Genomic DNA, 14,551 nt, shown 5'->3' with positions numbered 1-14,551 from the left:
TATCAAGAGAAGATTCTTTCTATAAAGTTGTCCTTGCAAATACTACTAAAGAATGGGAGAGGGGAAAAGCCAATTTATTAAGAGTTTATGAAAAAAAAAATCGATAAGAAAATCACCAGAATTAAATAGAAGATATGAGCAAAGAATCTGAACAATTAACATAAAAAGGATAATTTTAAACGGATAGTAAATAGGAAAAAGTACTTCAGTCTCACTAGCATTAAAAACACTCATTAAACAACAAAAAAAGTTTAACTGGAGGCAATTTGATCGTTTGAAAGTTCTACTGTTCGGTGCTGGTGTAGTGCAATCAGTCAGACGCTAGAAACCTGCAAGTGAACTTGGGAATGGGTTCAATTCTGAAACACTGGCAAAACATCTCAGGAACCTCAGTTCACATTCTCTGACATGGTAATTCTCAACTTCTAGGAAATATTTCAGAATGCCAATAAATATCTTTACATGAAGATACTCCCCTCATAAATATCCAACAGTGGAGGAAGTACTAATGAATTCTTTCTAAATTATAGTTATGGGGAATTTTAATGAGGAGGATATTTTTATGATAAAAGATTAAATATATGTATGACTTCAAGTTGCATACACATCAAAATCTCAATTATGTAACATGTGCAAGGCAAAACCTAAATGGAAACACACCAAAAAGTTTATAGCATAGTAAAATTGCTGAGTCTTTGGGGTGATTGTTTTCCTTCCCATGTTCATGTATTCTCCATAGTAAAATAATTCAATTTAGAAATCCAAGAAAAAAATAAAAATTCTTTTAGATGATGACATTTCACATTTTAAAATCTCAACAGGAGTGCCTTTGCCCCATGGGACTCTATACACCTTCAAAATGCTGAACGTTTCAGTCTATTGAACTAGATGCTTTGAAAGTAGCAGCAAACTCTGCCTCCTCCCTCCCTCCTCCCGCCCACGTCTGCGCAGTCTGCTCCTCGGGGGCATCACCGGCCAGCTGGGCCCCACACCGCTCCCACTTCGGCCCTGAGGCCCTCGCTCTGAACCACATGCTTCTCTTGCACTCATCTGTTTCTTGGTAACTGCCAAGTTCCTTCCAAAGTCACTCAACAAACATTCACCGAGCACCTGTGCGACGCTGGGCTCTGTGCTAGATACTTGGCATGTTTTCCTTCAGTCCAGACAAGGAGCTCCTGACGGGAAACACGATGCTTCCTGCTTCCTGGGCACTGCCTGGGGCTCGGCAGACTGAGGGGAGAGCCAGTCAGTGGGCACCACTGACAAAGTCCCCATACTCAGGCCTCCCGGTCCTGGAGGAGACATCCCTGGACATCTCTCTCCTTCTCAGCTGCCTCTGCCCCCTTCCTCCCAGCAGGCCGAAACCATCTTGTCACCAGGTCATTCCTAAGCGGGCCCCTGACCTCCAGTCTCCTAGGCTTTGTTCCATCTCCTCATCCTACTGGAGCCATCTTTCTAAAATGTAAATCTGATTATATACTTAACACCCCTCACCCCCGCCCTCTTTCCCGAACACTGCTTTTTTTTTCTTTTTTAAGATTTTATTTATTTATTTTACGAGAGAGCCAGAGAGAGCACGAGCAGGGGCGGGAGGTAGAGGGAGCGAGAGAAAGACAAGCAGACTCCCCACTGAGCAGGGAGCCCAATGCGGGGCTCGATCCCAGGACCCTGAGGTCATGACCTGAGCCGAAGGCAGACGCTTAACGGACTGAGCCACCCAGGTGCCCCCCAAACAATGTTAAGACAAATTCTAAACTCTTTAATGTGGCTGCATTACTGGCCCTTCCTAATCTCTCCAGCCTCAATGGTCACCCCTTATCGATTTACATATTTCTGTAATTACTCCATGAGTTTGGGGGGAGAATTTGCTATGTGTCAGGCATGCTGGGTGCAAGGGATGCGGCCGTGAAGGAGACACACCCTGTAGACACCAAGTCAGTCTTCACCATTCCTGCTTTCTGTCCTTGCTACTCAATGTGCTACACGCACCCGAAGCGCTGCTATCACCTGGGGGCAGAAGCTCGGACCCTTCCCCAGGCCTACGGAAGAGGACGAGTACTGCAATTTGCAGGTGATCTCCCATGCATGTCAAAGTCTGAGAAGCCCTGCTTTGGGTCTCTTGAAACTTCAGCGCATTTCATCAGCCTGGGCTATTCTTTGCCCTTCCTCTGCCTAACTCCCACCATCTTCAGTTTCTGCATAGATCTCCTGTCTGGGGGCGTCTGGGTGGCTCAGTCGTTAAGCGTCTGCCTTCGGCTCAGGTCGTGATCCCAGGGTCCTGGGATCGAGCCCCGCATCGGGCTCCCTGCTCGGCAGGAAGCCTGCTTCTCCCTCTCCCGCTCCCCCTGCTTGTGTTCCTGCTCTCACTGTCTCTCTCTCTCAAATAAATAAATAAAATCTTAAAAAAAAAAAAAAGATTCCCTGTCTGCCCCTTCCCTGACCTCCTAAGTCAGGGCTCAGTGACCCTCTCCAAATGGTGTCTCCATCAAAACACAGCTATGTACCGTGGAGCGGATGCCGCCTCACCCCTGCTGTAGGGGCAGAGGCTGTGTCTCTTTTCATAACTACATCCCTAGCGTAAGCCTGCGTCTGACATAGAGCAGTGGGTCAATAAAAAGCAGTTAAAAAAAAAGCATAGAGGCGCATGGGTGGCTCAGTTGGTAAAGCATGTGCCTTTAGCTCAGGTCATGATCTCGGGGTCCTGGGATCAAGCCCCACATTGGGCTCCCTGCTCAGTGGGGAGCCTGCTTCTCCCTCTGCCTCTGTCCTTCTCCCCTGCTTGTGCTCTTGCTCTCAAATAAATAAAATCTTTAAAAAAAAAAAAAAAAAAAAGCACAGAATTCAGTGTAAATGTAAAAATTCCCAGGCTTAATAAATAATTTAAAGTTTCTAAATTCCTTAGGAGAGGATGGGATTTGGAGGAGTTCGGAGGCAGTGAACAGGTTCCTAAGAAGAAACCAACACTATCTGCACCAATTTCATGCTTCCTGTTTTCCGTGCAGGCCTAGCCTTGTATGGAACTCCCACTAGCCTTCTAGACATCTTTGTGTAAATTAGAAAGAGAAGCTCCTCCCTCAACACAGATGTAATGTTAGGTACGGTGCATGGAGGATTCAGCAAGCAAACCGTAAGTTGGTTTCCAGTTGCCCTCTACACAGGGAATAACCTCCACAACCACATATGCTGGCCCTGCCTTGTACCCACAGTCTTGGAAGAACAGCCAGGACACTGGAAACCAGGTCCTGGCTCTGCATGACCTTGGGTAAGGAATTGGAACTTCTTATACAATGGGCATAAATAACATCAGCCATGCCAACTTCACGGGGCTTAGAGAATCAACATTTTAAAATAGAGTGGAGTCCTATCTTCGACAGAGTTTATTTTCTCAAGCCAAAGCGTAAGGTAAAAATCACATATGACCACAATTACTCTTGAAAATTCTTTACCACCACCCTGGAAGTAGAGCCCCATGCCTAGGCTGTCATGCCCCCTTGGAGACTGGCATGCATCTCTTAATACGCCTACTGCAACCTCAAAGCAGGGAAGAGATGCCCGTTCTTTGGCAGGACATTAGTTGAACCAATTGGCTTACATGCGTGGGCCCTGTCTACCTAAAGTACAGAACTTCAGCTATAAGAAGCACCTTCAGTGCACAAGACGCTCATAATACAAGGCCTTCAGCCCCGGGGGGCAACTGAGGGAACGGCGGCTTCACCTCCCCCATCGCACACTTCCTCTGGGGTACATGCTCCCTAAAGGGAATGGCAAGTGAGATCACTGACTCAATTTAAATTAAGTTTCCCCTTCTCTCCTTTGTGTGCCAAACACATATAATTTCAGCAAGTTAAATGCACAGTCTAATGAAGCTTGAAAACTCTGAAGCAAAATATAAATGCAAAGCATTATTTTTATGATATACCTACCCAATTAGTATGCTGTGTCAAGGGGAAACCCACACTGTTCAGTACGCAAAGCTCCCAGCGTGGAAAACCTTGAACTTACTCTATTAGCTCGGGGCACATGGACACAGCAGCTCCTCCCCATGAAAAGGCCAGTGTGCTCCTGGTAAGAGCTGGTGCTCTGGGTTGTGCTCCCCATGGTGAAGGACCAGCACAGAGCCATTTACAGTCTTTCACCCTGTTCCTCTCCTGCCGAATAGTGGGGTAGGAACTCAACCTACTGGCTGAAGGAGGGAGACAAAGCAAGGCTCCACGCAAATATGAAAGCTACAGGACCAACCCTCTTGGATTAGCTGATGCCCCGAGCCAGTCTCTCACATTAGCTTCAGCACACGGCACCAAGCAAAGGGTGCTCTCAGCTGCCTGCTCCAGACTCAAGACCCAGCTCCTTCCAGATGAAACATGTGCCCTTTGCTTTCCAGAGCAAAATGTATCACTCTGAATGCCACCAAGATAAACACGTAGCCTCATGGGCCATCTGAGCCACTCTGGAAACATGCTATTGAACCTATGACCTACCATCCAATCCTACATATAAAGAACAGAATGCTTTACAGACAAAATAGTTTTTGGTTCTTTTGTTTTTTAAGATTTTATTTATTTATTTGACACAGAGAGAGAGCAGGAACACAAGCAGGGGGAGTGGGAGAGGGAGAAGCAGGCTTCCCACTGAGCAGGGAGCCCGATGCAGGGCTCGATCCCAGGACCCCGGGATCATGACCTGAGCTGAAGGCAGACACTGAAAGACTGAGCCACCCAGGCACCCCAAAATCATTTTTAAAGCCAAAAACACAGCACTACTGGACATCGCTGCAGCCCCCACTATGGCCATATACCCCACTGTCCCATACTTCCAACATAGCTCACCTCCATTCGATGGGAAACCTCAGGAGAGAAGTGAGTTTTATACCTGTGTATGGCTATTGACCAAAATCCTTCATTAACATGCTTAGTGGAAGTAACTGTAGCCAAAACAAATGCACAATCCACTCTGAATATTAATACCATCTCTGACAGAAAACTAAGGTCATCAGGAGAAGAAAATTTTACTCAGAAACTCTTTTTTTCTAATTCCAGTATACTTAACGTACAGGGTTATATTAGTTTCAGGTGAACAACATAGCGACTCAACAATTCTATACATTACTCAGTGCTCATCAAGATAGGTGTACTCTTAATCCCCTTCCCCTAACAGGGCATCTACTGGTGTTACCTGCCGTGCTAGGTACCGTGGAGGACAGATTCAAAGATGATCTGGCCAGAGTCACTGTCCCATGTCTTCCTTTCCCCCAAGAAGGCTTAAAGTCTGTAAGTATCATGGTGCGCCTGGGTGGCTCAGTTGGTTAAGCGTCTGCCTTCGGCTCAGGTCATGATCCCAGGGTCCTGGGATCAAGCCCCGCATCGGGCTCCCTGCTTGGCGGGAAGCCTGCTTCTCCCTCTCCCACTCCCCCTGCTTGTGTTCCCTCTCTCACTGTCTCTCTCTGTGTCAAATAAATAAATAAAATCTTTAAAAAAAAAAATGTCTATAAGTATCTTCAGCTAGCAGCTCATCATAAGTAAACCAATAGGAAAAACTTTACCTTGGCAGAAAAAGAGATGAAGAAGTCTTTTTTTCTTTTTAAGATTTTATTTTTAAGTAATCTCTACACCCAACGTCGGGCTCAAACTTACAACCTCAAGATCAAGAGTCACATGCTCTACCGACTGAGCCAGCCAGGTGCCCAGAGATCAGGAAGTCTTAATTGGGGGCGCCTGGGTGGCTCAGTCGGTTAAGAATCTGCCTTCAGCTCAGGTCATGATCCCAGGGTCCCAGGATGGAGCCCTGCATCTGGCTCCTTGCTCAGCAGGGAGACTGCTTCTTCCTCTCCCTCTGCCCCTGACTTGTGCTCCCTCTTTCTCTCTCAAATAAATAAATAAAAATCTTTAAAAAAGAAAAAAAAAAGTCTTAATTGGTTGGTGACAAGTTCACGTGTTCCATAAGGAACAGTGTAACTCAGCAATCCACACCATTTATCCCAACGTACACAATAGCCTCACGTAACAACATTTAGCTAACAGGGGAGAAGAAGATCCAAGACAACAACAGAGGAAGAGGACCTCTTTTACTATTCCAAGCACATAAAGGTATGGTTTGCAACAGTCTGAATACTCACTGTTCTTCTTGTACATCAAAATTTCAAAGGAATTCATCTCATAGTTCTCAAATGTTTGCCGCACCTTTTCAATTGTGTCTTTATCGGTCAGCTCCCCATACATAAAACTGCAAATCAACCAAAAAGCTCAAGTTAGTTTAATAAATATTGAGTATTGTACCAGCATATGTTAAACATCTCTCCTACACCTAGCACCGTGCTATGTGGAATGAACACACACACACACAAACACACAACGAAAACATTCACTCAAAAGAGACTTACTGATTCACCAGCACTCTATCACCACCTCCCATCAAAATGAACAGAATAATAAGGGGAGACACACAGAAAAGAGTGGATCAGAAAACAGTGTGACCAACACATAGAGAGTTACAGAACACAGAATTCAGGCACAGAGCCCTGCGTGGTCAGCAAAGGCTTCCCAGAGGTAAAGGCAAATGAAATCTAAAGAGCAGGTGGAAATTAGATGGGGAAAAGAGGGAAAAGAACATTCCAGGTGAATGAAAAGTATGTGCAAAGGCAGAGAGGTGAGAATGAGGTTAATTCTGGAACCTGGATGTAGTTCAGTTCACTGTGACTGGAATAGACACAATGAGGGGAGATTTCACAACAGATAACATAGAAAGATAAGCACAGACCAGATCATGAAGGAACACATGGCATGATAAGGCATGTGAAGTAATTTAAACCTTATCTTGAAAACAATGGGGGGAGAGACACTGGAAGGTTTTAAGCAAAAGAGTTCCATAACCAGATTTGCATTTTAGAAGTACAACTCTGGGAAATTTCCTGGGAAAGATGGCAGAGTAAATCTGGACCACAGATTCTTTCCTCTTCTAATTCCCAACCAAATAAACAAAAGATTAGGGAAAATCACAAAAATTCATCAACCAAAGAATTGCACCAAAGGGTGCAATCTGATGTTCTAAACATTAAGGCAAAGCTAAGGAAAGAAACAGAAGATTCAGCCAGTGTGTGTGCAGCTCTGCTTCCTACCCACCCCACCCCATCCCCCAAAAAACCACTGGGTTTAAAAAACTGAAATGATAAAATCCTACAATTCTTACCCACACACCTCCCAACTGCTCACATTTGGAGAAAAGTAGACTAAGGGGGGAAATAAGTAGCATGAAAGAAAATGAGAGAAAACCTCCAGATAGAACTTCCTACTAATTCTGGTTCTCAGCAGAGGCAGGAAAACTGCCAGGACTGTCCATTTTCCTGGGCCCCATTGTGAATATGGTTTGTCCATCTGGGAATAAGATACACCCCCAGCTAGGTGGAGTAAACCACGGCACAGGAAACTGAAAACATGGGAGAGGAGAAAAGCCATCTCTCAATGGGGCAGAAAAAGCCAGTCCTCGGACAAAGGCTCTCCATGGACCCAGCGAGCATTTCCCCAGTCCACCTCCGGCCTTCATGCGACCAGAACAAGAAGGACACCAACACTCAGCCCCCAAGCCTCGGGTAAGGTGGAAGCAGGGATATGCACTCCTAAACAATACAATCCCCGTCTTCCAAAACTGTGCATACTGAATGCAATCTTTCTCGTGACGACTTGAATCACAGAGTCCTAGAACTGCAGAGCCACAAAGAACCTCAGAGGCTACCACCAGCTCCAAGGCCTTGCTTGGCTTCATACTGGACCAGCCTTGAGCTTACTGCAGGCTTGCGGTTGCCCGCACTCTGCAAGGAAAACTGCCCTCGCTGTTGACTTTATGAATTCTGTGTCACTTCTGTTACTATGCCCCTTCTCAGCTCTCTGAGAGACATGATTATCTACGGTTGCCCTTGTGCTTCTCTCGTGGAGCACTCCGCTTTTCATCTATAAATCAGGAAAACGGATAACCGAGCGTGTTGAGTTATCTTTAAAAAGATGGCTCGATCAAGACTAAATTAGCCCTACAAACAATGAATCATGGAACACTATATCTAAAACTAATGATGTAATGTATGGGGATTAACATAACAATAAAAAATTTAAAAAAAAAAAAAAAAGAAAGAAACCCACCTGCACCCCCCCCCAAAAAAAAAAAAAAAGACTAAATTAGCCCTGCCTGAGAACAAGAGGACTTCTCCTAGGAGGCAAAAACGTAAGCTCTGTGACCATCTTATTTAGCCGGTTGCCTTTTTAGCTTCCTCCCACTTTCTCTTTCCGAGTTAATTCGCTGGATAAGTGACCTCCATTTAAGCGACACGATGGTTTTACAGGCTGGCCATTTCCTTCACAAGGTGAAACAAATCCCTGTACAATGGAGACTTGAAAGAACTGAGGGGCCATAACTACACCCAGCTTTCATTAGTCTTACGTACTTCCTCAAACTATAATTTACTGGTAGCTGTAAGTTTCCTTAACCTGGACATTAGATTTCAGATCCCTGCAATGCAAGAAATAAGCACAAGAGGCTCCTGAGCTATTAGGAATGTAGCCAGCACGAAGGCAGGTTTACTTTATCTTTAGGAAAGGGACACCTTCAGGGAAGTAAGAAGTGTCCTACAACCGTGCATGAAAGAAAAGGTGGCTAAATTTGCAAGTTATCTTATCTGATCTTCTTCAAGGGTCCGGTTAGAGCCAATAAGAAGCAAGAAAGGGAAGGAAACGTTGCTCAGGTCACACCAGAAAGTGAGGCTATCTCTCCTGATTTGTTTTGATTCTATATATGCAAATATCGTTGTAGATGCAGCTACAGAGACAGACGCTAACGAGGATTACAGCACACCACAAATGTAAGAGAATTCTATTGCAGGACTTAAGAGTCACAATTTCTACACCTTTGAGGGAAGAAGGGGAATCTTAAATTTCCCATTTCCCAGCCCCAAACACCTAAAATTTAAGAAAATGGTATTTTCGAAGCACTTAATACTTTTCACCAGAACTAGTCACATGGCTGATTTAAGACCATCAAAGTGCAACTTCTGGAAACCGAAGACGATGCCTGTGTCAGGTTTTTCCACCCTTCAGAGGCGACTTTATTTCTTGATTTGGCAGGTCTGGGAAAATGATTCCACTTCATGCAAACACCAGTGAAGACAAGACTCCGAAGAAGGAGCGAGAAGGACTGAGAGGAGCCGAGGGCTGTGTTGAGCCAAGACCTTGCCAGGGCACCGCAGCGGGGCGTCTGGCGGGGCCGGGCACAGGCTCTGCTCAGCTCCACACCTTGTAGGTGCTTTAAAAGAGCCTTTCTAGACATGTATCATATGACCTCACTGATATGAGGAATTCTTAATCTCAGGAAACAAACTGAGGGTTGCTGGAGTGGGGGGTGGGGTGGGAGGGATGGGGTGACTGGGTGATGGATACTGGGGAGGGTATGTGTTCTGGTAAGCGCTGTGAATTGTGCAGGACTCTTGAATCTCAGATCTGTACCTCTGAAACAAATAATGCAATATATGTTAAGAAAGAAAAAAAGAAGAAGAATGTAGCAGGAGGGGAAGAATGAAGGGGGGGAAATCGGAGGGGGAGAAGAACCATGAGAGACGATGGACTCTGAAAAACAAACTGAGGGTTCTAGAGGGGAGGGGGTTGGGAGGATGGGTTAGCCTGGTGATGGGTATTGAGGAGGGCACGTTCTGCATGGAGCACTGGGTGTTATGCACAAACAATGAATCATGGAACACTATATCTAAAACTAATGATGTAATGTATGGGGATTAACATAACAATAAAAAAATTTAAAAAAAAAAAAAAAATAATAAAAGAGCCTTTCTAGTGCCCTGGCCCAAGGGTACTGCTTGGTGAGGAACCCTTTCAAATGGCCAGGCGGCGTACGCTGTTAACGCCATTTGCCTCTGCCCTCGAGTGAGCCACCAGAGATGTGACAGCATGAATTAGAAGGCAATCAAATCTCAGCTCTCTTCTCTTTTTCTGGCAAAAGCCCTATGAACAAGGCCCTTGGCTCCAACATCGTAGGGATTCTTCTCAGTCACGTAGTCTCAAAAATTAATCTAATCACCTAAAATTTTATTTCATTTTCATTCCCTTTTATAGAATCATCTAACTTTCATATGACTTTGTCTAACACCTCATAAACTTCTGAGTCCCTATTTTCTAGATAAAATGACTTTCCTGAGTTTCCCTAGGTGTCCCCGTCTCAGCGACTTACAAGTCCAGTCAGTTTGCAGAGACCGTGTTTGAAGCCTTCTTTGATTCCCCGGTTATAGTGCGTGAACGAGAGACGACATTACCATAAATGTTCCTGAAGAAACACGAAGTGAGAGAAAGGCAATCCCCACACTGAGTAAGCCGTTTTGTTTTTCCAGAAGATACCATGATAGACTGTTCAACAGAACCACCCCGACCATAAATACCTGCAGGTACTGCTTTTTTGCATCACTTCCGCCCTGTGATAGCCAGACAGCTTGCAAAATCCGTCATTGCTGTACACGATAGGCCAGTCCACTATCTGGGCATTCCCCAACACAAAATTAGTATCTGTTAAAAAAAAAAAAAAGAAGAAGAAGAAGGAGGAGGAGGAGAAAAGAAAAGAAAAGGGCACAGGAAGCAAGACATTAGTTGAGATTCCATGAGGACATAAATAATGTCAACCAATCCAGGTCTCTTGGCTTCCCTCTAAAACAGTCTCTTGAACAGGAAAATGGCCCTGTGAGGAATACAAAAGAACAGTCCTTTAGAGCTGAATATTCTGAATTCAAATGCTAAGGTTATTGTCCTCCAAGAGGAAGTTAGCAAAGGATCATATTTAACCAACCAACCAATGAATCCTGCAGAAATCCAGTGATTCCCATGAGACATGTTCAAGTCCTAACTCATCTCAATTAAAGTCCACGGGTACTCTGGAGCAACAGAGAACGCAAAAGGAATTTCTTCTGGGCTCCATCTAGCATCTTAGCCTTGTCAGTCTTTTGGCCAAAAGCTACAAATTGGCCTTGTTGACCCTGATTAGCATTTACCCATCCTAGGAGGAGAAAATCTTCTTAGGCAAAGGAAAGGAGATGGAGGATTGCCTCGTGCAACACACACACCAGAGAGCCCTCCTCTTGGTAAGGAACTGACTAGACGCTCCTAATACTAGAGCCTTATAGAACCTGATCAAGATGCTTGCAATGGCAAAAACCTTCTTGCTGAGATTTTGTAGCCACAGAAGCCACATTTCAGAGCTCTTTCACTGACCACCAGCCCACATTCACTTCGGATGCAGGGATTAAGAGGGCCAGAGACGTATGGCTGCTCAGTGTGTTCTCACCACTTCCCATGTTTTTCAAGATCAAAAGTCTCAGTACTTTCTGTGCTCAGGTAATCAACTGTCCCTCTTTTTCTCTTCAAGACCTTAAATTAGGCAAATAACATCCAGAACTTAAATATCAGCATTATTTTAGCTTGGCTTTCTCCTTCCCACAGAATACTTACCCCTTCACCAAGAAAAGAAAAAAAAGAACATGCACACAACCCTTCTTTTGTTGTAAACGGGAGGGGGTTTTGTTTATATGTGCATACCATGCAAAGGGAAATAGTAGTGACATATGATGTCATATGATGACATGATGACATATGATGTTAATTGGGAGGTTAATTTTGTTCTAGCACAGCATCTACAATTTATTCACAATATGGGTAACCATCCCTCCTTATCTATGTGGGGAGGAGTAGAGGAACCAAAGGGAGGAGAAATAACTAAATACGATAATCTATTCTTAAAAATGCTTTCATCTATTTAAAAGGAACATAAAACACAACTTTCAGGAAGTTAATCTATACACCTGTTAATTTTATAAATATACTTTTACTGAAAATCTACAACCAGTCTTTCCCTCCATCTCGCCCATATAATCATGAATACTTCCTGAGTACCAAGCACATTACAAGACCCTAGAGATATCCAGCCTGATGAGATGTGGTCCATGCATTCCAGGAACTTATCAGGACAAAAAGACATGTGCACAACTAACTAAAGAAACCAGTAATAAAATGATTAACTCTGAGGGAGGTAAAGGACTATGTCTCAGAGGGGTCACATTTGAACTTGCTCTAATCTGGAAGGATGAGTAAAGACTCATTCAAACATTTTGAATGCCTAACATGTAACTACCACATATGATACAAAACCAATATTTAGAGAAATGAACATATATTGCCTGCCTCTGGTAAACTCAAGAGGTTGTGGGAGGAAGGGAACATTCCAGGCGGAGGACCAGCATGAGCAAAGGTCTGGCAGCATGGAACACATAAAGACTTGGCATAGACAGACAAAGGGCAGCCAGGAAGACTGGCAGGAGATGAGCCTGAAGACCAGACTGGGATGGGCTTGACTGTCAAAGATCTTTGACAATTCTGTAGAGACAAGATAATCCTTCAGATATACCACTAGGATGGCTATAATAAAAAAGACAACAGCAAGTGTTGATGAGGATGTGGAGAGATTGGACCCCTCATCCTGGAACCCCTGTGCACTGCTGATGGGAATGTAAAATGGTGCATTCAATTTGACAGTTTGGCAGCTCTTCAACAGTTAGGCATAAAGTTACCATATGACTCAGCAATCCTATTCCTAAATAAGTGCTCAAGAGAAATGGCAACATATGTCTATACAAAAACTTGTACATGAATGTTCATAGCAACAGTATTCATAATAGCCAAAACGTGGAAACAATCCAAAATATCCATAAACTGATAAACAGATAGACAAAACGTGGTATCTATTTGGCAATAAAAAGAAACAAAATACTGATACATATTGCAACATGGATGAACCTTAAAAATATTATGCTAAGTGAAAGAGGCCAGACACGAAAAGTCACCTATTTTTGGTTCCATTTATGTGAAATGTCCAAGCAGCAGCAAATCCATAGACAGAAAGTAGATTCATCATTGCCAGGAGCTGGAGGAGAGGGGTAGGAAGATGGAGTGACTGCCAATGGGTATGGAGCTTCTTTTTTGGGGTGATGAAAATGTTCTGGAATGTGATAGTGGTGATGGATACGTAACTCTGTAAATACACTAAACAACTGTACATTTAAAAAGTATGAAATTTATGGTATGTGAATTATATCTCAATAAAGATGTTATTTAAAAAGGGGGGGATAACCCTTCATGTTGATCTTCTCTTCCTGAGTTATTCTTGAACAGAACAACTAAGCCCTAAAAGAAGTACAAAAATCACTAAATCAGAGGCGGCTGGGTGGCTCAGTCAGTTAAGCGTGTGACTCTTGATTTCCGCTCAGGTCATGATCTCAGGGTGGTGAGATCGAGCCCTGTGTGGGGTTCAGCGTGGAGCCTGCTTAAGATTCTCTCTCTCTCTCGGTGGCGCCTGGGTGGCTCAGTTGTTAAGCATCTGCCTTCGGCTCAGGTCATGATCCCAGGGTCCTGGGATCGAGCCCCACATCGGGCTCCCTGCTCCACGGGAAGCCTGCTTCTCCCTCTCCCACTCCCCCCACTTGTGTTCCCTCTCTCACTGTGTCTCTCTCTGTCAAATAAATAAACAAAATCTTTAAAAAAAAAAAAAAAAGATTCTCTCTCTCTCTCTCCCTCTCTCTCCCTCTGCCCCCCCCCACACACACATGGTGCCCACTCTCTTTAAAAAAAAAAGAAAGAAACAAACAAATTCACTAAATCACCCTTAAATGTATATGAAGTCCAGTCAGTTTAACTTCCTTGTTGACTCCTAAAAGTATAAGTAATTTCTCTCGAAGACCTCATATAGTTGGGAAAAACTGAGCGAGCTCTTTCATGACTAATGCCCCACTAAAGTTATGTGCTAAGAGGGAATAATAACCAGTTATAGATAATGATTTGACTGCATGTGTTTATTTTCTCTCCTATCCTAGGCACCTTTGAAATAAAAGTAAATGAATTAAAAAGGTAAAAATCCACACAAAAATTAAGAGTAAAAAAGAACAGAAAAAATGACAATGGAAGAAGCAGAAATAATATAGGAAACAAAAAATAACTTTTAAAAAAATCCCCAATTAGTATCCTCAGAGAGATTCAAGAGTTATTACAACCATAAACTAGAACAGGATGCTATGAAAAAGAGAGAGAGAAAGAGAACAATTAAGACCCCCTGTAAATTAAAAATGAGTAATTAAAAATTCAGCATAAATATTAGAAGATAAAGTCTCAGAGAGAGTAGTACAGAAAGAGACAGAAATATTTCTTTTTTTTTAAGGATTTTATTTATTTATTCATGAGAGACAGAGAGAGAGAGAGAGGCAGAGGGAGAAGCAGGCTCCCCGCTGAGCAGGGAGCCCGATGCGGAACTCGATCCCAGTACCCTGGGATCACAACCTGAGCCGAAGGCAGACGCTTAACCATCTGAGCCACCCAGGTGCCCGAGACAGAAATATTTCTTAAAATAAGACATAGAGCATCAATCCAAGAGGAACAACATGCATCCTAACAGGAACAAGAGAAAGAACAACTTGAGAAAAAGCCAGAGACATTTTTTAAAAACTAAAACAATCAAATGCGAGGGTAGAATA

General features: G+C 43.7%; 1 protein-coding gene across 4 annotated transcripts in view; it reads right to left on the bottom strand.

The window, feature by feature from the left end:
• Positions 1-14,551, bottom strand: part of KCNH1 (potassium voltage-gated channel subfamily H member 1) — a 366,381-nt gene that overhangs the window by 328,664 nt on the left and 23,166 nt on the right. For 2 of the 4 annotated variants that reach the window (XM_036095708.2, XM_036095709.2), the window contains exons 2-3: positions 10,424-10,547; positions 6,113-6,219 (exon numbers count right to left, since the gene is read on the bottom strand). In XM_036095708.2, coding sequence (XP_035951601.1) covers positions 6,113-6,219; positions 10,424-10,547 — 231 coding nt within the window. Of the gene's footprint in view, positions 1-6,112; positions 6,220-10,218; positions 10,312-10,423; positions 10,549-14,551 lie in introns of those variants that run through there. The other 2 variants (XM_078078153.1, XM_036095712.2) reach the window with 2 other exon arrangements.

This window comes from Halichoerus grypus, chromosome 7 (assembly GCF_964656455.1).
Source record: "Halichoerus grypus chromosome 7, mHalGry1.hap1.1, whole genome shotgun sequence".
NCBI classification, from domain to species: Eukaryota; Metazoa; Chordata; class Mammalia; order Carnivora; family Phocidae; genus Halichoerus; species Halichoerus grypus.
This window is presented reverse-complemented; position numbering and strand designations above follow the sequence as displayed.